Genomic DNA, 24,605 nt, shown 5'->3' on the forward strand with positions numbered 1-24,605 from the left:
CTTCTGGACTTTTCACACGGCTTGCAAAAACCTTATCACCAAAAGAGAAAAATGAATCTATGGATAAAAGCTAACATTGCCATCTTAAATCAACAACTCAAAGAAAAATACAAAATATTTAAAAAACTGATTATACGGATGTAAACAGCCTTTGAACCTACATAAAAGGCTGATTTAAGATTTCATCATCCAACACGTACCAACTAGGAACACATTATAAAAACATTCTTATCTATGGATGAACTCAGACCTTAGACGACTAAGTAATAGAAAGCAGAGGACCTATATTCTGGCCAAATGCAGTGGTAAAACGCGTGACAAGAAGAAATACAAAACTCACATTTTCAGAAGGAGTCTAGACAAACACACATGTACAGTTCTCATATAGAAGATGTCGTAAGTAGTGACTTGGAGAAAAACCCTAAGTGATTTTGGAGATTTGTGATGAGCCGGAAACAAGATGCATCCTAGATTGTGACCTTGAAGTCAAAAGATGGCTTCCTTCATAGGGACACATATACTAAGGCATCTATACTGTCTGAACCAGCAATGTCAGTCAGTGTACAATAAAGAAGACACCAGTACATTACCTGACATAGGTAATAGTTCACATTCAATCATGGACAATATCTTCATTCATGAAAGAGGCATATACTAACTCTTAAAGGGACTCTGACCATTTAAATCGACAGGCGACAGGCGCAGACAACGTTCCAGCTCATATTCATAAACATGCAGCAGACTCACTAGCTCCGAATGTTACAGCTTTCCCTGGACCAAGGTTGGATCTCAGTTGAATGGCTTAAAGCGAACATCGTGCTAATCTACAGGAAAGGAGAAAAACACCTACCCTCAGATTACAGGTCTGCGTGCTAATCTACAAGAAAGGAGAAAAACACCTACCCTCAAATTACAGGTCTGTCTCATTGGCATCTATATCATGCAAACCTGTTTGAACATGTTATACACAGCACAGTTATGGATCACTTTGATCGGCACCACATTTTATTTTTAGGCCCAATGAGTTATAACACTAAAGCAGATTGCAAAACCAGATGCTCCGCAGGGCGCAGCTTTATACGACAACAGAATTCGAACCCTGGACAGTTGGGTCAAGTATGGACACACCATTCAAGCTTGATACAGCTCTGAATTTGGATTGTGATTAAATAGTTGACACAACATAGGTTCCTGACACAGAATGAATGTGGTCTCAGAACTTTAACTTCAAAACTTGAAAATTTACCTATTATGGTCCAATAACCAAAATCTAAATACATGGTTAGATTCAGCATATCAAAGAACCTCAAGATTTCATTTTTTGATGAAATCAAATAAAGTTCAATTTTGGACCCTTTATACCTCAATGTGAACCAATTTGATAACCGGGCCCAAATATCAAAAATCTTAATACATGTTTAGATTCAGCATATATATATAAAAAAAACCAGAAGGATTCAATTTTTGTTGAAATCAAACAAATTTAATTTTGGACCCCGACTTGGACCAACTTGAAAACTGGGCCCATAATCAAAAATCTAAGTACATGTTTAGATTCAGCATATCAAAGAACCCCATGAATTCAATTTTTGTTGAAATCAAACAAAGTTTAATTTTAGACCCTTTGGACCTTAATGTAGACTAATTTGAAAACGGGACAAAAAATTAAGAATCTACATACACAGTTAGATTCGGCATATCAAAGAACCCCAATTATTCAATTTTTGATGAAATCAAACAAAATTTAATTTTGGACCCTTTGGGACCGTAATTCCTAAAAACCTGTTGGGAACAAAACTCCCAAAATCAATCACAACCTTCCTTTTATGGTCATAAACCTTGTGTTTGAATTTCACAGATTTCTATTTACTTATACTAAAGTTATGGTGCGAAAACCAAGAAAAATGCTTATTTGGGCCCCTTTTTGGTCCCTAACTCCTAAACTGTTGGGACCAAAACTCCCAAAATCAATACAGCTGGATACAGGACTTCCTGAGCAGCAGAACCTAGTCAGTTGTCTTAGAAGGACATACATTGTACATCTACTCCTTTAGATGTTCTATCTGGAGTTCCACAAGGGACAGTCTATATGTCCTTTCCCATTACTGATACTATATATCAACGACCAGATTGTACATAGATATAGGAAGATGTGGTGTGAGTACCAATGAGACAACTCTCCATTCAAATAACAATTTAAAAAAGTAAACCACTATAGGTCAATGTACGGACTTCAACACGGAGCCTTGGCTCACACCGAACAACAAGCTATAAAGGGCCCCAAAATTACTAGTGTAAAAACATTCAAACGGGAAAACCAACGGTCTTATCTATCTAAACAAAACGAGAAAAGAGAATCAGAAATCTTCAGATGTAAGATTGTTTGCGGACGATAGCCTGGTCTACAGATAAATTAGAAATCCTGATGATGCAGCAACTCTCCAGAGAGACCTCAATGCCCTTGAGGAATGGGACCACAAGTGGTAGATGTGTTTTCATCCAGAAAATGCAGTCATGAGAATCTCGATTGAGTTACGATAAGTAAAGACCTACAGTGGAATAAACACATAAATAATACCACCAGAAAAACAACCAGGACCCTCGGTTTCTTCACAGGAACACTGGCCGTTGTAAGCCATCTGTAAAAATAACACAGCTTATTGTGCACTGATCAAACCATCGACAAAGTACGCAGACACAGTGTGGTACCTCTATCAAGCCACACTGATCAAAGACTCGAACAGCGTACAGCACAAAGCAGCACGTTTGTTTATAACCAGTACACCGACACTTCCCCAGGCTGTGTCACTGGACTATAAGACCAACTCCAGTGGGTCACCCTACAGCACATCACAATCCATCAGTCACGTCTCAGTCATTACAGCTGAACGGACGTGCTGGGCCAGCTCTCCTTTACCCGCTATCTTCGATGAGGGTTTACAGTTAGATATCAACGACTTACTACTTAAGATGACAGAAACCAATCCATGCCGTACAGATAGACGTAGTAGTTGGCGTACCTGCGTTAACATGCACTCCAAAACCATTGTATTATGGGGAGTGTTATGTCGATTAACGTCCGAAGGCTGTATCCTAGGCTGTTGGGTGATACGACCTTCATTTCACTGCCTCACGGCTTTGGTCCTGATAACGCCTCCTGTCATCTTAAGAACTACGTCCGAGATCATCTAACAGTACTCCATCATCGAGGCTAGCGGGCTGCCAAGCTGACCAAACTGGCCCTGAAAGCAGCCGTTGTGAAGAAGTAAAATCCAAAATAGTAAACAAACCAAAATCAACTCACCAAAACCAAGATGGCGGCCTCCATTCGGCGTCCTTACTACTTGTTCCTGACCCACGGCAGAAATTATTCAAACGCTCACCAATCGCCTTCGGGCACCGAGCCGACCGTGCGATGGCTGTATAGCCAGTCAAGGTCGTTAAACACCACCACATATATATACCCTACAGCAAAGACGAATAAACCAGCGAGTAGTCCTTTGCTACAAGATCCAGAACCAACTAGTGGAGATACAACCAGCTACCTACGACACACCCGGGGACAGCAGAACAAGGGGTGGCGATAGAATTAGACAGATCAGAGCAACAAAATAAGTATACAGCTCCTTTTTCCCGCGCTCTGTAAGAGACAGGAACCTACTGCCAGACACAATAGCAGCCGCTGTAACACTTGGAAAGTTCTTTGCCATATTAGTCAGTTGTGTCTTGGACCCTGATGCAGCCTAACTAGACACCAGCTTGCCAATTTGTAGTGTCAAGTTTTATTTGGCAAATTTTTGATTTTATTCAATGGGAGAGCCTCCTATTTTACCGAGCGGAGTTATAAAAACACTCAAATATGAGGTCAACTCCTTACCTGAAGAAGAAACAGAACCACAAACTTGCACATTTGATGAAACTGCTGCTGTCACTTGCATGAAATAACGTGCATAACTCTCACCTCCTCAACTTCTTCACAGCGAGACAAAATCTAGAAAATATTAAAAAAGTGGATGAAGCCGAAGAGAACCATGGCATTTGAAAGGATAACGGCCGGCGTCAGTTAAGATTGGAGTCAAATGCACCTACCAAGTACAGGGATTGAACTCACCACCACGTATACCTTGTTGATAGGCTAGTGGTACAGTAGCCACACTACTCTGATTACTTGGCCACTTTTTTATGTAGATATATCTACAATTTTTAACTACCTACCTGAAGATTACAATCTTAAAGCCAATATTGTTTAAAGAATTATTTGAGGTTTGTATTAAACAGTCAATGGAATTTTTCTAATTTGTATCAAAGTACCTTTGACCTACCGAATTAGACTATTTACCAGGTTTGTTATCACATAAGCAACACGACGGGTGACACATGTGGAGCAGGATCTGCTTACCCTTCCAGAGGATCTGAGATCACCCCTAGTTTTTGGTGGGGTTCGTGTTGTTTATTCTTTAGTTTTCTATGTTGTGTCATGTGTACTATTGTTTGTCTGTTTGTCTTTTTCATTTTTAGCCATGACGTTGTCAGTTTATTTTCGATTTATGAGTTTGACTGTCCCTTTGGTATCTTTCGTCCCTCTTTTGTTCTTTGGAGCATCTTTTTTTTTAGGCTTTCTAAATTGAATTGTTTCATATTTTTTATGTTGTGGCCTTTTATAGTGGACTATAAGGTATGGATTTTTATCATTTTTTAAGGCTGTACAGTTGCCTATAATAAACACTTCATTTGAACTTTGATGGATAGTTGTCTCATTGGCAATCAAACCAGATATCATTATTCATACAAAACCAATGCTTGGGACTTACTTAAACCAATGCTTGGGACTTACTTAAACCAATGCTTTAGACTAACACTAATGTATTAGACTGATACCACTACTTTGGCACCAAAACAAGAAACAAGTAATTAGACTTATTGCTTTATTTTTTATACACTACGCTACACAATTTTTTTTATCAAACAATAACATACAACCTAGCATTAGTAATACAAACAGAAAGCATCTAAGATACTACATCTAACAAACAAGAAAGGCATTTAACAGGCTGCAGAATTACTGGAAGAAACTTCTCATGTAAAAGTATCAATATCATATAGAAGTAATCTTACTTGATCATCTGTGTAAAAGTGGAATTTATAACAAAATTTACAAAAATTCCAAGCAATCAAATCTGGATATGGCAAGACCAGAAATTTCTGAGTTTTGTTTTACTGTAAATTGCAATGATTTGGATTGTTAGTACAAGTATTAGTACATATTTTCTTATATGAATAATGTGAATATCTTTGTATTACACTTTTCTTATTTAGAATATGTGTTCAATGCAGTTATTTTGGAGTTAACAGTATTTGATCCATTTTTATGTGTCTCTTAAATGAGCATTTTCAACATTTTGTTTTGGTAGAATAATGAAAATATTTACTTAAAACAAGTTTTTGCTTTTAAAAAAATCTGAAAATCAACTTTAAAATATATCTTGGTTGGGAGCAAACTTATTGGTAAACTATAAATATTGATACTTTTACAGTACATCTGGTATTAATTTTGACAATTACTTGATCATTTGCATATTTAGTATTTTAATTCATGGTAAGTATTGCTATAACAAATAACAAGAAATTTGTCTGGAAAAATATTCACATATACTTCTCCAATTAAAAATGTTCAAAGTAAAAATTTGATTTAAGTAAAGACAAGTAGGCTATACACCTAATGTCATCAATTTTTGACTAAAATAAGATTTTGCATATATAACTCTCCAATGTAATTTCTTCAAAATATCTTAAAAATCATCAAAATATACATATTTGCAAGGAAATAAATCGTTACAATAAATAAATAACCACTTTAAAAAGTGTTACTTAATATAGAAATAAATAGTTCACATTTATGCACCAAATTTCCATTTATACAGATTAAGTGGGACAAACATAAAGCTCATCTGTTACTTAGAAATACACAGATGTATAAATTAAAGATAAAAATTTGTGTTCATATTAAAATAATCAAGTTGACATCTCAAAAGAGAATCGGTAGTATATATATACAGGACACAAATACAGATTTAAGATGCTTGATCAACCTCAGATGCAATGCGTTCAAGAATAAACAACATTAACAAAGTTAGCTCATCCTTAAAATATACTTTGCAGAAATTTGTTATTTAAAAAAATACCTTTAGATCAGCAATTATTACGCTTAAAGGTGAACTTTCTGCACATTTTAAGTTTTCTCTACCAAAAAGTATCACTCTTAATATTTTTGCATAAAATGATAAAAAAGGAGAACTTTTTCTTGAAAGACAAACATTTCAGTTAACAATAAAGAATTTGACCTCCTTTTTAAAACAGAATACAATATCTTTCATACTATTCAAGAAATTTTTAAGTAAGTTAAACAAAACAGGTTTTGGAAAATAAAACTATAACAAATGTAAAATATTTATCAAAACAAAATATTGGTGGAATACATGGATTTATTTCCTACTCAGAAGTTAATTAAGTTTGAAAAGAAATAAAGGTATAATACCATTAATCAAAGGAAGACAATTCCAACATAACTTTAAAAATGTGTTTTTAAAACAAAACAAATGGAAGAAAAGCATTGTTTTTCTGTTGCCCTACACAGTAACAAGAAGAGACTACAATCGGTGGGAAGACTAACAGGGCTTACTCTCACCCTATTCTTTGGTTTGATTCTTACAAACATACAGCTCAAGAACAATCTATAATCAAAATCTGTCAATATCAAACCATACATTGTAGTAAACATAATGGCTATTCCAGTAAATCTTAAAACTTCATCATTGTTTTTTCTCTCCATTTGGATGGGACTGGGACTAAATAAGTAAAAACATTTACTATTAAACGAGTAAGAAAATGATTGTTTGTCCCAGTTTTTGCCAATGTTTTCTAACATTACATTTCTCTCAACTGTTTGAACTACTGTCTTAAAAGTTTTCATTTTTATTTTGACAAATGTAAGGAGACTAACTTTAAATCAATAAGCATTCTTAGAACTGGTTAGTAGTAAAGCCAATTACGGCATTATTTCTACAATCTAAAGACTACAATGTATGCTTTAAAGCAGGTCATCTGCTAAAAGATACTTCTGACCACTAAAGACTACAATGTATGCTTTAAAACAGGTAATCTGCTAAAAAATACTTCTGACCATTTCTCTACAAACAACATTTATCTTTTATATTAGCACTTAATTAAAAATATCTTTATACACATTAATTGTTCATTCATAGTAAGAAGCTTGGAGATTCTGTACATCATACGTAATTGTTCATTTATTTATTAATGAGATTTTTATTGTACAACATCTATTCACAAAAACATTACTTACAAATAAAAATAATTGATTCCATAGAGTTTCTCTACTTAATATACATAATTGTCTTATTGTTGCCTAATTACATATTAGAAGTATCAAGAAACTACAAATTGTTCTACGACAGGAGAGTATTGCTGATTAAGGACGGGAAGATCTAATAAATCGTCATTTTGGAAGAAAAAGCGATATATAATCAAAAGCTTACAACAGTTGACACTTATTTGATTTATAAATATATATATAAAGATATTTATGTTTTTATTATCTTAAAATTTATATTTGCATGCTGTACAATAGTTTTATTGGAATGTAGTCAGGCGCTGCATTTTTTTTTATAATAAGCATTGTTTAAACTTTCAAGCGCAAAGTGATATGTCTTAATATTGACAAACACTTTACACTTTTTAATTAAATTAAAGAATTGAATGTTATGAAAAAATCAGATAAATATAACAAAATTTATCTAAATAAAATATTACAAGTAAACAATTCATCAAATCTGTCCTCTTATTAACTTTTATTACCACATATTGTCCTCTTATTAACTTTTATTACCACATATATGTTTAATTTGCGACTTTGATAACCAGAACAGCTAAGCATAAAACAAAACAACAGAACATAAACAAATTAGGATAACAATAACAAATTAAAAAAAAAATACCTGAATTAAGAAAAATGATATGCAAATAATTGAGATCAGACAAAATATAGTACAAATTAAGGATATAGCAGCCAAAAAACTTCAATCATTTAACTTTTTTCTCTCTTATAAAATAGTAGAGAAAATTTGAACACATAATTATTACATTTTTTTTCTAATTTTGAACCAATAGCCAAATTACCTATTCAATAAAGTTGAATAAGGTTTTATTATAATTACAGAAATAACCAAGAAATTAAAAGGATTTGAGTTATTACCATAAGGTTTTTTGGGGGTTTAGGATAATAAAAGATCGCAAAATTATTCAATTCATATTGAAGAGGTTCTTGACAGAACAAAACAGATCATTTTGAGACTTTCTTTTGAACACAGTGGTTTGAAAATATCAAAATAACATTTGAAATTTGCCGCAAGAATTCATCAAGTGTTTTAAAAGTATAAAACGGCAGTGTTTATGGGATAGATGCCATTTCAACAGTCTGACCAGTGGTCAAAGAAGGCAATTATTAAAAACAGCCTGAAACATCATGTCCCTTTCTGTACAAAGAAAAAAAAATAATAAATGAACACAAAATGGCTACAATTAAAACAAAAACACAACAAATGTTAGCACAAATTATATACAAACAAAAAACTTTGGTAAAAAGAGAAAAAAACAAAGTCATTTAAAAAGAAATATATAAAAAATAACAAACGATTGTAACAAAATAAAACCAGGACTCGTGAACTTCTCAACTGGTGCTTAATAAATTTGGGACTAGAGATTCTGCACCGCTTTGAACACCATGCTGCAGTCAGTAAATAAAGGTCCACATATATAGTATCAGCTGCTTCATGGAACTTACATATAAGTTATCAATTAAAAATTACTTTAGCATTATCAGATATTGAATCAAAATTCTAAACATTCTCTATAAATAACTGTTTTGAATTAGTTTAACAAATTTTAAAAGAAATATTTCATCAGTAAATGTTTTTACTGTACATGCATGCTGATATCATATGGATGGTTTACATGTTGTTGTAAATATACTTTACAGCTTTTACATTAATGCTAGCAAGACAAATGTTTGTTTGACTTGCTTGCTCTGTTTGTATCAATGTTTGTATAAGCATGGCAATTAATATAGGCGGGGCTTCAGCTTGTATACATCATACTTAAATTTTATTGGACGTTATGTTTGAGGTTAAGGACACTAAATTTTAAAAGACCACATGACAAATATTCTCACATGTTTCCTTACCTGTAAAAATACAATATTTGGTCAATGAAAGAAAAATAAACTTTTTTCATGTATGACGCTGAGAAACTGTCCTTCCACAGTTTTGCGATGAGTACAAAAAAGTTAATATTTTTATGACATTGACCTGCATAAACTCCGATTAAAAAAAAATACCACGGACGGAGATCATATCAATCTATAAGTTCAGTTATTTCCGTGTCTGCCCTTCCATTATGTGACTCAAGAAAAAATCCAAAAACTAGGTAACAATTGTATCGAAAAGAGAAAATCAAGTGCACCTTTTTATGTTAGGGTGTTTTTGAGATGAATATTTTGTCTTGAAAACGTACAAAGGAAGAGTATTTGATACATCATCTCGCTTCATATTCTATCATTTTTATAAAGCTACAGGTTGACATTATAACATAAAAAATCACAGTACTAAAAGATGAAATATATAGGTCAAATGAAATACCTATCTAATGAATCACAAAATCAGAGAAGGTGTGTTCGAATAGCTATTTTTTTTTTACTAAAAATACTTGACGACAGCCTTTTCAGTTGGATGATGAAAATGCATATCTTCGAGAAAAAAAATTGACTTCCATTTCTGCGATTGTGAAAATGAACTGGGGAGATAATTTTGACGAAGTAGAATCATGCTTGTATTGTTTATTTTCAGGTAGGGAAACATGTTAGAATATTTGTCATGTGATGTTTTAAAGTTTAGTGTCCTTAACCTCAAACATAACGTCCAATAAAATTTAAGTATGATGTATACAAGCTGAAGCCCCGCCTATCTTAATTGTCATGCTTGAGCAAACATTGAATACAAACAAAGCAAGCAAGCCAAACAAAGATTTGTCTTGCTAGCATAAATGTAAAAGCTGTAACAAAAGCATATATGTTAATGAACCCTATTTTGACTTGCATAAGAACACATAGATGAACACAACAGATTAATAGAACACATGAGCTTTAATTTGTAGTTCAAAATAATAATACTGGTAAAAAAAAACCTACAAACTAAAATATATACGAATATACATAAGCTGTCCTTTATCTGTGCTATGACAATCTGGATGGAAGGATTAGCACCTACTAAAAAATCCTTAATTTATGCATAAGTCAGCACCTTTTTGTTATAAATGATGATGATGAAAAATGCTGCCTCATCTGTTATTGTAATTCATGATGGAGATAAAAGATAAATGATTAAGTTAACTGCAAAATACATTCATCTCTATTGGTTAAGGTAAAAGGATAAAATAATACACCCATTTCTATTGGTTTAGGGAAGAGGATAAAATAATACACCCATTTCTATTGGTTTAGGTAAGAGGATAAAATAATACACTCATTTCTATTGGTTTCTGAAACAGGATAAAATAATACACCCATTTCTATTGGTTTAGGTAAGAGGATAAAATAATACACTCATTTCTATTGGTTTCTGTAACAGGATAAAATAATACACTCATTTCTATTAACTTCTTTAGACTAAATTTTGCTAATAGTATTTCTTTTCAAAAGGTTCATATGCAAAAGGATCAGAAATTTATGAAACATATTTTTGGAATGTGTGCTTTTAACAACGAGTGGTTAATGGCCGTATACAAAAACATAGAACTGACCTTGAATTTAACATATAATAACCGTTAAGACATAAAAATTCAAAATTTACTTTCTAGCTGGCTTAATTGAAAATAACATTGTGCTATATTACAATTCCAAAAAATTATTGCTAGGAGTTTTAAATATGATACATAAAATGCATTCATTGTTTATATGGGCTAATAGTTAAATATGAAAGTATTTTGCAGAAAACTTTTTAAAGGCAATTTAACACAACAAAGACTTGGAATGTTTGGGCATTGCTAAAGAAAGGTGATCCGATTTAAGGCAAAAGTTATAGGGGGAATATAGAAGTACGAACACATTCAAAACAAAAGCTTCTGTAAAACATGGCACTTTTGTTGGTAAATATTTTTTTAGCTTGTAAAGTATTCTATACACTTATGTCATCTAAGTGGCAAAAATAAAACATTTAATGGTCCGTGTTAGTTGAAGCATTGAAACAATGTTATTACTTTCACAAGTTATATAAATTTAATTTGCTTTTTCAATTTTCTGTCTGTCTCACTTCAACACAATAAATAGCTAAACAGACTTCTAGTCTACCAAGTTCAAATTTATAAAAGTCTATTCTTCCAAGAGATCTTAAAACATTTTAACTGAAAGTGTAATATTTGCCACTGACATGACACAAGCATAATAGTTCATATTATGACACAAAAATTCATTATATTATCAGCAGTGGAATTCTCAAAGATTTGTGGAAGATTTTTATAAAAAATAATAACAACCTATTAACAATCGGAATGTTGACAACTTATCATTTGATTAAATAGTAAATAACATAGAAAATAAGTACAACTGATCTACAAATGGTTTTGACAATAGCTCATACTATGTACAAAGTCTCACTCAAATTAAGTACTAAAAAACTTGTAAATAATATTTTCTATACATTTCTTCTCATTTTAACTGCAGTACAAGAATTAAAAGTTAATTTTTTTTTTCTTCAAATAAAATATAAAGTAAGTATATTAAGAAATCTGTTTGGTAGTTGTCTATTTGTTCACTAAAAAACCCACAAGGATGGTAATAACAGAATTTGTACCACAAATTTCTCATTTCCATATAGATAAATTTCTGATATCAAGGTAATGTCCAATTATCTATATTCTATGTGACAAAGATGGAGGGATGTCTCATTGGCACTCATACCACATCTTATTTATGACTTTAATTTTTCATTAAACAAATGACAACCTAACTTTTAATGGTGTGAATATTCTAAATATTGTTTTATATATAAAATGTACTTTGCTGTTTTATGCTGCCTCTGTTTCAGTACTTAAGATTAATTATTGGTCCTATTAACCTCCAAATATAAACTTATTAAAATGGAAATTTTCTTGAAAAAAAAATATCCAGTATTTTTTCTATGCATAGTATTAGTGAAAATAAGATGTATCAAAACCTTTTCTGCAAATGATTCTGAAGAAATGTATAGTAAATATAAATAGAAACACACTTGACGAGACAAATGACATACTAGCACTAAATCACAACAGCACAATTAATCATGTATAAAATGTCATTTGTGAAATCTTTCTAAGAAAATCATAAACACAACACTAGAATTTGATCATTTGAAAGATAGACATGCAGGCTTCAGTGTATAATCAGAACGCAATTATTGTAGACATTTTTAAAAGTAAGAAATGAACATACAAATTTGTTCGATTTCACAATTAAATAACTCATTTTCTAAATTGTCCAGATCTACCAAATGATTGTTCGCTGCTCTATGCAACAGAGTGACTTAATAATTTGTTGTTACAGAATCTTATACATTTGGGCAATATTTTGAAAGCATTCTCAGAAATATTGTGATCGGTTTAGTATGTATTTCTCAATGGAAATTGAACCAGACCCCTTAATTAATTGTAATTTTGTTGTACAAAGAATGGAAGACATATAAAATAAAATGGAAGCAACAGTTATTTTGGCAGTATCAGAAGTTTGATACGTAACGCTCTATCTTAATTATAACAATGTAATCTCTGTGACCCATAACAAAAATGTCAGAAAAATTTCACAAATGACCCGACATAAAAAGGAAATTAACTAAATCACATTAAAATGTGACTATTTTCATAAATAAGAATATAAACATCATACTTAACATGTATATAAGAGATATATTCAAGTTTTTCACTTATAAATCTAAAGCACATGAATATATATATATATATGTATATCTTGGGAAATTCACAACCATACACCTACATGTTGTAATATAGTTCACAACATATCATTAACAACCAACATACACAGATAATAAAGTCTATTCAAAATAGTTAGGTTTACCTTTATCATACAGGAATGTGATTAAAAATAAAAGACATTTCAAAATATCTTTGGTTAAATGGACGAACCATTGTCTTAATATGGCATAAACAACGTTACATGATAATGACAATGAAATATCGGTCTTCGACCAAATGAGAAACATCTAAATGAAGTCATATGGCTCTCTCCACCATTTAACATTATAGTATTTTGAGAGAATATGTAGATCAGTTTCCTAACAACCCAATTCACGACAAAGCTTTCGGTGGTTTTCGATAAAAAAAAAACATTTTAAAACTTTCAAAAATATAAATTGCTACTATTAAAAAATCTGGAATCTTATGTTTCCATAATTGAATTTTTAAGTATATGAATGAAAATAAATCCTTTCTTAAAATTCATTGATTAAAAGTTTGCACCATGTAACTGTAACACAGTAAACTGTGAAATCTATGTAAAATGCCCATTTTAATATAAAAATCTACAGGATATTATTGAAATGAGTTCTTAGGAGACTTCCCTACATTATAATGTTCAAGGCCTTGCCTATGGCACAATTTGATATGTGACTGAACAATGATAATTATTGCACTCGGCAACTCTTGGATAACAGACGGAGACAGACTATCCTCACTGTTACCATGGAGATCTCAGTCACTCATTCCTTCGTCTTGAATATTGCTTTGGATAACATCATGTAAAAGTTCATCAACAGAATCGCCTTCAGCGCTAATGCCTTTCTCTTCAAAGTTAAGGTTAGGCACCAGAATACTCAGCATGCGGACCACATTGTGACGTAACATTTTCAGCTTCATGGAATGTGCACAGTCATCACACTCGGCTGATCCAGAACAGATGGATCCATTCTTTGTGACATTATTGCATTCAGAAGATTGCTTTGGTGTTGTTTTCTTGGTTAGATCCATAGCACCATGGTTTTCTTCATTTGTTATGTTAATTTCTTGGAGTGGGCGTGGCACCTTGTTATGTGATACCAGCGACAATGGTAGCTCCTCCTCTTGATGGTTTGACGGTGAGAGATGGAGACCATTCTGTGAGAAGAATGGAGACATCTGACCATTCATCATGCTATTTGGACTAGATTTTGGCAGATTTGCAAGATGGTGCATGGCCATTTGTGAAACCAGATCTTTTGGCGAGAGATTTTCTGACTTGATGTTGGGCGAGTGCTGCTGTTGCCCAGGTGAGTGGTGATGTGGTGACGGCATCATCATTGGCAGTGGAATGTTTGACTGTGACATAAGTAATGGCTGCTGGTTTTGGAGGGGATTCGGTGGGACCATTGTAGGTGGGTTTGACATTTTATACATAGAGACCTCTGGAGACACGTGTGTCAGGTAACCCATCCCTCTGGGGGATCGATTTCTCTTCTCTTTGATATAGTATGACATGATGCCATCATGTTTGTTGATGATATGACTTTTTAGACTATGACTCTGACTGTACTGTACACCGCATGCTCCACATATGTAGGGTCGTTCTCCTGCAAAACAATAAATACTTTGAATTATTTCACCTATGTCAATATATCTTGATAAATCAAATTGCTTTCAAGAGATACCATATATCTGACATCATATAAATGAAATGATTGACCATCACTTAAATATTATTATATATTGATATATATTGTAAGGCCATAATAAATAATAGGTTTGTTTGCCAAAACGCTACCTACCCAGAAAAAAAGCTGCCTACTCAAATTCTTTTATTGTCCTGATTTGAAGAAGTTTTTTTTTAATCAAATAGACATGAAGACTAATAAACATCTGATACTTCAATTTCTTTAAAAAAAAAGAAAAAAAAGGAAAATGCCTCCCTACCTACCCACTGTCTCAACCTTTAGGTAGGGTTTGGGCAAACCAAAATATTTTTAAGTGTGGCCTAATGGCATTACTTGTTATTCAGATAACCTTTGACTTGATTATTGTGGAAAATTCTGTGGCAAGATTCATATAGTATAATTAAATGCAAAACTCCACATTTAAATTTAAATTAAGTTAAGGACAGATAAATTCTGGTCTACTGACATGTACAGTAACATCTTACTGTTTTTCCATCCTCCAAATAATATAGTTGAGCAATTACCACAATGAAAATGAGATCAAGGTCAGAGGTGAACACTGCCAGATGACATGGACAAGAATTTCTAATATATGAGATTTTAATTACATCTAATAGACTAATACATAGGCTATAGTTTATTTAATTGAACAGTAGCAAAGGTTATTTCCTTCCTATAGATAACATAGATGATTTCTTTGTCCTGCTGGAGTAACTTCCCCTTGCTTAAGAAATCAGTCAGCAATTTACTGTTCTAGTTCATGCCATTTAAACTTAGTGCATGATATACGTTATATATATGTATATATATATTTCCTTATAAACCAAAAACTTATTTTTTCTGTAGGTTTCAAAAACTTCCTTCTGTATATTCTTGTTTCATACATTATACCTGTCATCAGATATTGTTAAACTTATCTACCCAAAGGGGTAAATGATTTGATGATTGTACTTGGTCTCTTTCAAGCAATAAGTGGAGAAATGAACTATTTTAAGCTCTAGTATATTATTTTGTTGAAGACATAATTTTAACCCCTAAATAAATTGTTTTGTTTTGCAGAAATTTAACCTCTACAGTCATGTTTTCTTATGTTTATCTAGATGTCTTGTTCAGTTGAAACCTGCTTTTAACCTCTAGATACCTTATTTTGTTTAAGACAGAATTAAATTGATTGTTTTAAATGTTGGTTGCTTAACGTCCAGTGGCTAATATTTCATGCATGTTCAGGACGATACAGAATTTAAACTCATGATGTTGTGTTGTTGAAGAGTTTTTTTACCTCTAAAATTCTTGATTTGTTTGCTTGCTGAGTCATTTACATGTAACCAGGTTTCCTTTAATTTCTTGACTATTATTTAAAAATTTAAACAGATAAAATGTCTTACCTGTATGTATACGAAGATGTACATATAAGTTACTCTGATGCTTAGTTGTATATGGACAATGTGTACATTTGAAGTACATGTCACCATTTGCATTTTCAGTTTTTCGTCTGACAGGCCCTTTTCCTTGATGCGTGTTGTCAATGTGATTTTCCAAATTCTTCTGGCGTCGAAACGTCCGTTCACAATACTGACATTTCAGGTAATCTTTTTCAGCAAGTTCTTGAGGCGATGAAAATTTATTTTTATCCATAAACGGTAGAAAATTTGGGTTGAGATGAGGATCAAGAGGCCCTGGTGGGAATGGGAACATAGGAAGACCACTGAATGCACCATGTAGCCAATTACCATTTAGTTTTGGTGGAGTCGTAAAATCAGCAGATTTTGCATTGTTAGCCATTTCAGCAATTTTGGCGGCTAACTCTTTTTCATGATGCTCAAAAATATTTCTATTTTCTTGATCTTCACTATTTGCAGGAGATCTATGGTTGCCATTAAGTTCAGAGAATTGTTCTGGTCTTTTGATTCCTTCTCTCAGTCCATTCATTATTCGCTCATCCTGATTAAATCGTTTCATTAAATTTTGGCACACGTCTCCATCGACCTCATCTTCCATTTTGTTTTCACAACCATTTTTCATGTCAATCATTAAACCATTTGGCATTCTATCCTCCTCATCCTCCTCACTTTCACCACTGTAATATCCATTCTCATTCTCCACCTCTTTCATTCTCCTTACAATATCCTCTAGAGTCTGTTTCCTCCGTGATTTATTTTTATCAGGAGTGCCGATCTGAGATTCCGTAGAACTACAGTCTTGTTCCATTGGATCAGAATCCATTCCTTCTTCTGGACTTAAATTTGGCGGGCTTGAATTTGAGTTCCTCTCATTGTACATATCATCTTTTGGCACTTCAGAGAATTCTATATTTGGTGGGTTATCTGGACTTGGTGTCATGATATTTTCAGGAGGCATTAGTTTGTAGTTTTGTTCTGACACATCGTTTGATTCCGAATCCATCATTTTGAACTGCTGTGATGATGTTATAGTTGATTCGGCCATAACACCCAAGTGTGACTGAAGATCTACAACCATTTTTGACGAAAATTCTTGTTCTGGTGGAGGGCTTGGTGCTAAATTCTTTGTTGCATATGATAGTGTCTCACATTCCATTATACAATGGCATGTCAGTTGTAGGTTGTTTCATCTAGGCACATTGACCTGAAAATAGAAAGAAAATTATCGTTACTAAAGGTGTAAATCATTTTAATAGAAGCATTCAACAAATATACTGGATAACAAAAAATAGGCAACAAATAATTCTCACAACCTCTCAATGATTAATCATTAATCATGCGGCATCAAAAATTTGTAATTCCTTTTTGTAAGTATAAATTTTCTTGAAATAGTACGGGAATATAATGACTATTACTTTTCATGTGATTAAAATGATAACAAGTCTCTTTGTACCAGCACTGTGACATTTCATCTATTTTAAAGTCGTCATCATTCAATGATGATTTGATAACTCTGCTTACATGTACAATATTCCAAATCACTAATTGTTACAAAAGAAGCCAAATGCATCTCAAAATAGTCTTTAACATTTCATGCAAAAGACTCATAAACAAATAAATCAATCTACCTTATATTCAAGTGCAACAAAATCATCAGCTATCTAATTTCCTAAGAGGCACACGATATATATATATAATACATATAAGGAAACATTACTTTTGTCAATGTCAGAATATACCAAAAGTTTCAATTTCATATTTACACACTGAAATCTAATAACAGTCGAGAACTAATATCAATGTCCTATTTCCATACCATATATACAGAATAAGTTAATTTCTATTTCCTGCATGTACACTCTTTAACAACTAAACTATTTAACTTTGAATATATGGTATATTCTTGAATAAGTGTTGTTAAAAGACACAATGCACCAATCAATTTTTTTAAGCGGCACTAGTCAATCACTCAAGCTGCTTGAATAACAATTTTCTAAAATGTCTTTTTATATTTTGATATCCAGTTTTGTGTGAAATTAATGTTACAATCAATACTATTATTGTTTATTGGACATATTTTAGTAAATTATTGGAAGGTAGAGATGATATCATCTAAAGAATGAGCAATGTCTGGCTGCCAGACTGCCACCTCATTCCATAGACAAAACTAATTATGATTCATCCATAGGTAAATTTAAATCTATCATTGTTGGAATTATTTTTACCATTTATGGGATGATTAGAAAAACTTAGTCAGATGTTAAGCATGTTACGGAGCTCTTCATTTCATAAGATGTTTGAAAATAGCCTAAAAATCTAGAATAATATCTAATTCTCTAAACAAGGTGCATTTTAAACTGCAATGTTGTTTAAGTATGCTGTATCCTTATGAAAGTTTTTTTTGATAAAGTGATTTCACTTTCAGAAACATTTTCCTTTTAAATATAATTGACACTTATAATTTTGGAACAAAAGGTTAAGTCCTCATTCTTTAAACTTTCAAACTGAAGATATAAAATAAAACAAGCAAGATTAATTTCATTTTCTTCCTTCTGTACTGTTCTTCAAAACGGATAATTATAATGACTTTTAAATTTTCACTTTCAAATTCATCTCATTAATCATTACGAGGATTTGTTTTAAATAATCATAACTCAAGCTACTAAAAGTATGTCATAAGATTTCCCAGATTTAAAAAAAAAAACAGCCTCCTTCGCACTTTTCATTACCATATTACTCTAACAATTAAATCAGTGACAAAAATCACAATTTATATCGAAAATCCTTGATAAGATTTAAATCATCAATTTGACATTTTCTCCTTTATAACATTGAATTTCATTATCCAATAAAAAATATCACTTTAGAATTGACAGCTATGGGTTATAATTAATAAGACTTGGTTCAAATAACATCAAACAGCTTTTCTCAATGTCTTTCCAATCATATGCAATACATCCTTTATATGCATGTTGTCAAAGACATCAACGTCTTTGGAGAACTTGTTAAAGAGCACACGAAAGCAGTCACCATGTCTTTACAAAGTTTTATTAAATGTTCCATGAACAATAAAATCCCTATATGTTTTTGTTTTATAACACATTAAAACTCAGTAAAAACCAACTTAATTACCACCAATTTAAAGTTTACTGCTTCCAGCCTCCTACCTACATTGGATAAAACTCCTTTTACAAGAAAATTACAAGAAATCATTAAACCTGTTAACAAAACTTACAACGTTTAAAAAAAAAGAAGTCCTGCAGCTAAATTTTTTTACACACAAAGAAAACATTGCTCATCTTTATCTGAACTTAATAAGAGAATTACGCAAATGTCATCTTTTCATTCTTGTTTTGTTGCTGTTCTAGGGAAACTTAATTCAATATAGAAGCATATATGTCAATAGATATTACAGGCTATTGATTATTCAATATGATTCTATAAATCTAACCTGAGAACGGAGCGGTGATAAAATAGAAATATAACCAAATCTGAAGATAATTACATCTCATTTGCATAAAACAAATTAAACCCTACGTACATGAAGTATATATCATCTCAGAAATCAATTACATCTAAAATTTCAATATCGTTTTAAAATGGTTTCCAATGAGGGAAAATGGTGTTATTTCTAATTAAGTATCAATCAGTTGTTCTACGATTGTAAGAAGATCCGATAGGTGTCAAAGCTTTAAACTTAAATGCCAATGAATTGCTTTTCCAATTACAAAAGCAATACTTCTATATTTGTGTGGTATAATTGCTTGAAAGAAAGTTTTAATTTGTTTTGATATGAATATGTTTTGAGTAGGATGATATATATCTACAAATACTACAATAACAAAATTAATAGTCAAATAGCAGTTATCTCTCTTTGACCATTTAAAAACTAAAATCTAAATTTGTAAAAGGTCCAATTTTATTTCAAGAAATAATTTTTTGTTAAAAACATAATAATATGCCATGGTTGTATTGGTGTAAACATTGGTTTGAGTAGGTTATCAATTGAAATTCAAATTTTAAGCAGAGTTCAACATGTATTTTCAATGTGACAGCAGTTTTCAGATATTTATTTGTTGGTGTCTAACGCCTCTTTCAGCGATCTTGGTTGAATCATGGCAACCAGTAAATTTTACTGGTGGAGAAAAACTCGATTAACAAGAGTGAAAATTTTGCAATCTAAACATGACTGTTGATTAAGAACTTAGACATATAAGCCTTAATTAAGGCCTCTAGTTTTGAGATTGAAGAATGAGATTGAAGAAAACACTAAAACCAGGAAAGGATGTCTTTTCCCTCCTAGATATGAAAATGATAGGATGAACTGTTCCTAACAATAATTTGAAAATTGCCTGGCAATTTTTTTTATTGCATTGCCTCCGGAAAATAGAGTGATTACAAAATAAAACTGTGAGAAGTTAATATCTTTAAATTGAAAATTAAGTTTTAATCACATTCGATACAAATGTCAATCAATTTCAAAACTTTAAATTGTCAAAACTATTATGTCTTTTTAGCTATAATAAAGATCTCATTACCTTTTATTATTAATAAATATACAGTTAAAACTTAGATACAATCTTACAAAAAACTTTTTTCTTTATTATTTGACTGATATTAATTCTTACCTTGAAGTTTCTTGTTAATTCAAACTATGATACAATACAGATCTAATATGTCTTGAAACAATTGTACCCTTACAGATCTACCAATTACAATATAACTCTCCTCAGTGTCGTTCAATTTTCTACCTATCATAATCAATTATGTGTCTATATAAAACAATATATTTCTCGTTAATTTCAGCTTCACAGAATTCAATTTTCATCTCGATATTAAAAATCAATTATTTTAATATATTTTCGCACCAATAAATATCCTGTTTTAACTAGAGGAGAATGCAAATAAAGCAACTGAGATAAATTACACATTTATAAGACATTATCTTACCACTGGCAAATATGATAGATATTTCACGCCAAAAATTAAGCTTGAACTGAATAAACAAGATGTAACGATCATTAATTTTTATTATCGCAATCACCATGGATATTTTATTTAGCATACTATATCTAAACATTGGATATGTAAAATTTTGATAGCTTTTATTGCATAAAATACATTTAATTTTCCACGAATGAGAACCTATAATTCACTAGGGTATATTTTATATACAAATTTAATCAGCAATCTATACAATTCCATATAAACTGTTGAAAATGATGTTGTATAGATTTTGATTATAACTTTTTTGTCGTATTTAGAAGCAATTTTATTAATTAAATTGTGACAATACAGCTATAGAAATAGTGATTATATTACTAGCAATACCTGCTGAATTTTTTATATGCAGTAGACCTCAATGTACTTTAGCAATGTATTTAAGTATAAAACTTGGAAAGTTATGACAAGGTTGGGAACCTAGGACTTCTGCAAAATACATAAAAATTATCACTAAACAATAAATCAAACTATTTGTTTATAATGTAACAAAATTAATTTATATGATAGAAAGTATATATCGTTAGGATTGTCACATTAGTTTATTAATTTCAGGTTTTGAAAAATTCTTATTATTAAAGTGGATTTGTTCAATGGACTTAGTATAGTTCAAACTAAAAGGATTTAATGTAAAAAAAAAATTATCCATTTTTAAAATACCCATATTACAAAAAAAATCCCAATAAACTAAAACTTAATTACGTTTTAAGAAAATACTGTTTAATGTTGCATCAACAAGCAAAAGATCAATACATATAGATACTGGGACGATAAATCTTTTCTTTGTCCTACATCTATATATACAACATAAAACCATTTCAAAGTTTATCCAATCTCAAAACCTATAAATACTTTGTCCTAGCACCATATAAAATGTTAGAGATTATTTTCAAAGACTTGTCCAATTATTCATCTTCTATAAAAACATCAATTAAGATATCCATTTTTCAATCTATGTGAAATATAAAACCTACATCAAAATATAGATAGCCCAATCGATACAAAAAATGGCTTAAAATCAATTATTTCTTACTTTTAGCTAAATAATTATGAGTAAAGTACGCAAACATTGCAGCCTATCAAATTTCTATTTGTTTCCGCAGTATCTTGGAAACAAAAGCCCGTACTATGTACATATATATTAGGTATAAAGATGGATGGGGAATCACACAAAGGATATGCCATATGTTATAAAACTAAGGCAGATGTCAACCTTTTAATGGTTTACCAATGAACATAGATAAACTTGTAAGACTAGTGAGGTAAGACGTTACCATCCCACCTGCATTAACGGGATAGATTTATTGGTCCTGTAGACAAACAAAGACATCTGCCTTCTTCTCTCTAAAATAACGTTTATATGTCAATATCTACCTCAATATACACCTATACAGGTAAACCAACAGGTAGATTTATTTGTTTTCCTGATAAACACTTTATTATGCCATCATCAAACTCCTCACTCGGGCAGCGGGATGATGGTTCGTGACCTGGTCTGTTGGACGCTACTTAAACATTTCTGTAATACCTATTGTAACCTTTACCAAATGAAACATATACCTTTATAAAAAGATTTACGAGGTTTTAATAATGGCTTTATTAAACCATTAATGACTAGTATTGAAGTGTGCCTCCTCTTCGTGAAGGCTACTTAGTCGGTAGTATTTGGACAACACTTTAATTTTAAATGTAGTTAAGATATACATTAAAGAGATACATCTGTGGTTTCAAAGGGTCTCAATAATAAGAAAGTCATCATTGAAACAAGTCAAATGGTCCATTTTTCTGGCCTACTATTTAATAGGTATTGCTTTGTTATAAAAGTATTTGAAATCTGTCTGCGGTTCTGATAATGGCTTTTAATATCATACCTTTATTGATTTCCACTGACTTTTGTCCCGGTTTCAGATCTAACGTAAAGTAAATACGGCTTTTATATCTATATATTTGAATCTATTCTGTGGTTTGGATTGGAGATATGATATTAGTCTGCCATTAATTGCTACTGATATCAATCCTAACTATTCTCTGGGACGCTACTTAACCAATATTTCATCAATATCTACCTGACTCAATAGGTAATATATACTTTAACAGGTAGTTGTCTAGGATAATGACTTTATTAAGCCATCATCATTGATGTGGCTGCCCCAGGGATAAAGTTGTCTGTGATTATAAAGAATTACTATTAAGGTATTGATAACTGAAAGCAAATGCCACATGAAGGGATACCAATCTTTAAATAGTAAAATGATTTTTATCAAATAACAGAAAAAAATGTAGAATCAATCTGACTAAAGAATCACCAAGGGATTTGCTCAATTGAATTTCTAAAATTATCTATTAAATCAAAAATAGTGGCTTACAATTGAGTGGTAAATTAATGACTTCAACACGTTATATGGTAGTTTTTCATTTCAAATACCAAATTTGTACTTTTAGCAAAATGGTAAAAGTGAACCGCATACAGCAGGACTAATTCAGTTTCTCCAAATAATAGTAACACATTTTTCATTCACAAAAAGCAGATATCGAACAAAAGTAGAACTAGATAAATAAATAAGACCAATTATTCTAATTTAGTCTACAATATTCTTCATTGCACAAATTTTCATTGCATTACAACTAAAATTAGACAGAAGATTGAGTACCAGAAAAATCACCATTACAAAATATGTATGTATAGATAAAAAGATAATGGTAAAGTATGATATATGTCTGCAGACAGCAACCCAAAAACATGCATAACAAGGAGAACAACACAGTCTTCAACATTATAAACAATGTATGTTTGATAAATCAGTTGCTGCATTTAATAAAAAATGCATACTTGGAGTACCCACAGGCCTTGTTTGTTAAAGAATATTATAAAATCAACTTATATTAAGAGTTGATCATGGGTTTAAACTTTATAGTATTCCCAAAATCCTGCCCATACTTTCTTAAGTATTGGAGTAAATTAGTGAAATATTTCTAGTCTGACAAAAAATTATTAGGAATAGTAAAAGTAATCCTTTTGCTCAATTTAATTTCCTAGAACCATCAACTTTTTCAACTTGTTTGGTTTGAACTATGAAAAATGATTGAAATATTTGTCACTGAATTTTAAGCAACCAAAATTTAACAGCATTTAACTGATTTTCGCAACTTGGCAAACTTATGTCTTTATAACAGTTGCATCAAATGAAGACTTGCAAATACTTACTAGTCAGAATAACAGTTTACCAGTCTGGGACGTTGAACTAACTTAAGCGAACTAGTCAGAATAACAGTTTACCAGTCTGGGACGTTGGACTAACTTGGACGAACTAGTCAGAATAACAGTTTACCAGTCTGGGACGTTTGACTAACTTGGACGAACTAGTCAGAATAACAGTTTACCAGTCTGGGACGTTGGACTAAGTTGGACGAACTAGTCAGAATAACAGTTTACCAGTCTGGGACGTTGGACTAACTTGTGCGA

The 24,605-nt window shown here is 31.6% G+C and overlaps 1 protein-coding gene across 1 annotated transcript in view; it reads right to left on the reverse strand.

The window, feature by feature from the left end:
• Positions 1-4,911: 4,911 nt before the first annotated feature.
• LOC139529961 (zinc finger E-box-binding homeobox 2-like) overlaps positions 4,912-24,605 on the reverse strand; it is a 56,071-nt gene continuing 36,377 nt past the window's right edge. The window contains exons 3-5 of the mRNA XM_071325960.1: positions 16,127-17,345; positions 10,130-14,660; positions 4,912-9,052 (exon numbers count right to left, since the gene is read on the reverse strand). Of these exons, the coding sequence (XP_071182061.1) occupies positions 13,807-14,660; positions 16,127-17,297 (2,025 nt within the window). The 5' untranslated portion in view covers positions 17,298-17,345 and the 3' untranslated portion in view covers positions 4,912-9,052; positions 10,130-13,806. The remainder of the gene's footprint in view (positions 9,053-10,129; positions 14,661-16,126; positions 17,346-24,605) is intronic.

Source organism: Mytilus edulis, chromosome 7 (assembly GCF_963676685.1).
Source record: "Mytilus edulis chromosome 7, xbMytEdul2.2, whole genome shotgun sequence".
Classification (NCBI taxonomy): domain Eukaryota; kingdom Metazoa; phylum Mollusca; class Bivalvia; order Mytilida; family Mytilidae; genus Mytilus; species Mytilus edulis.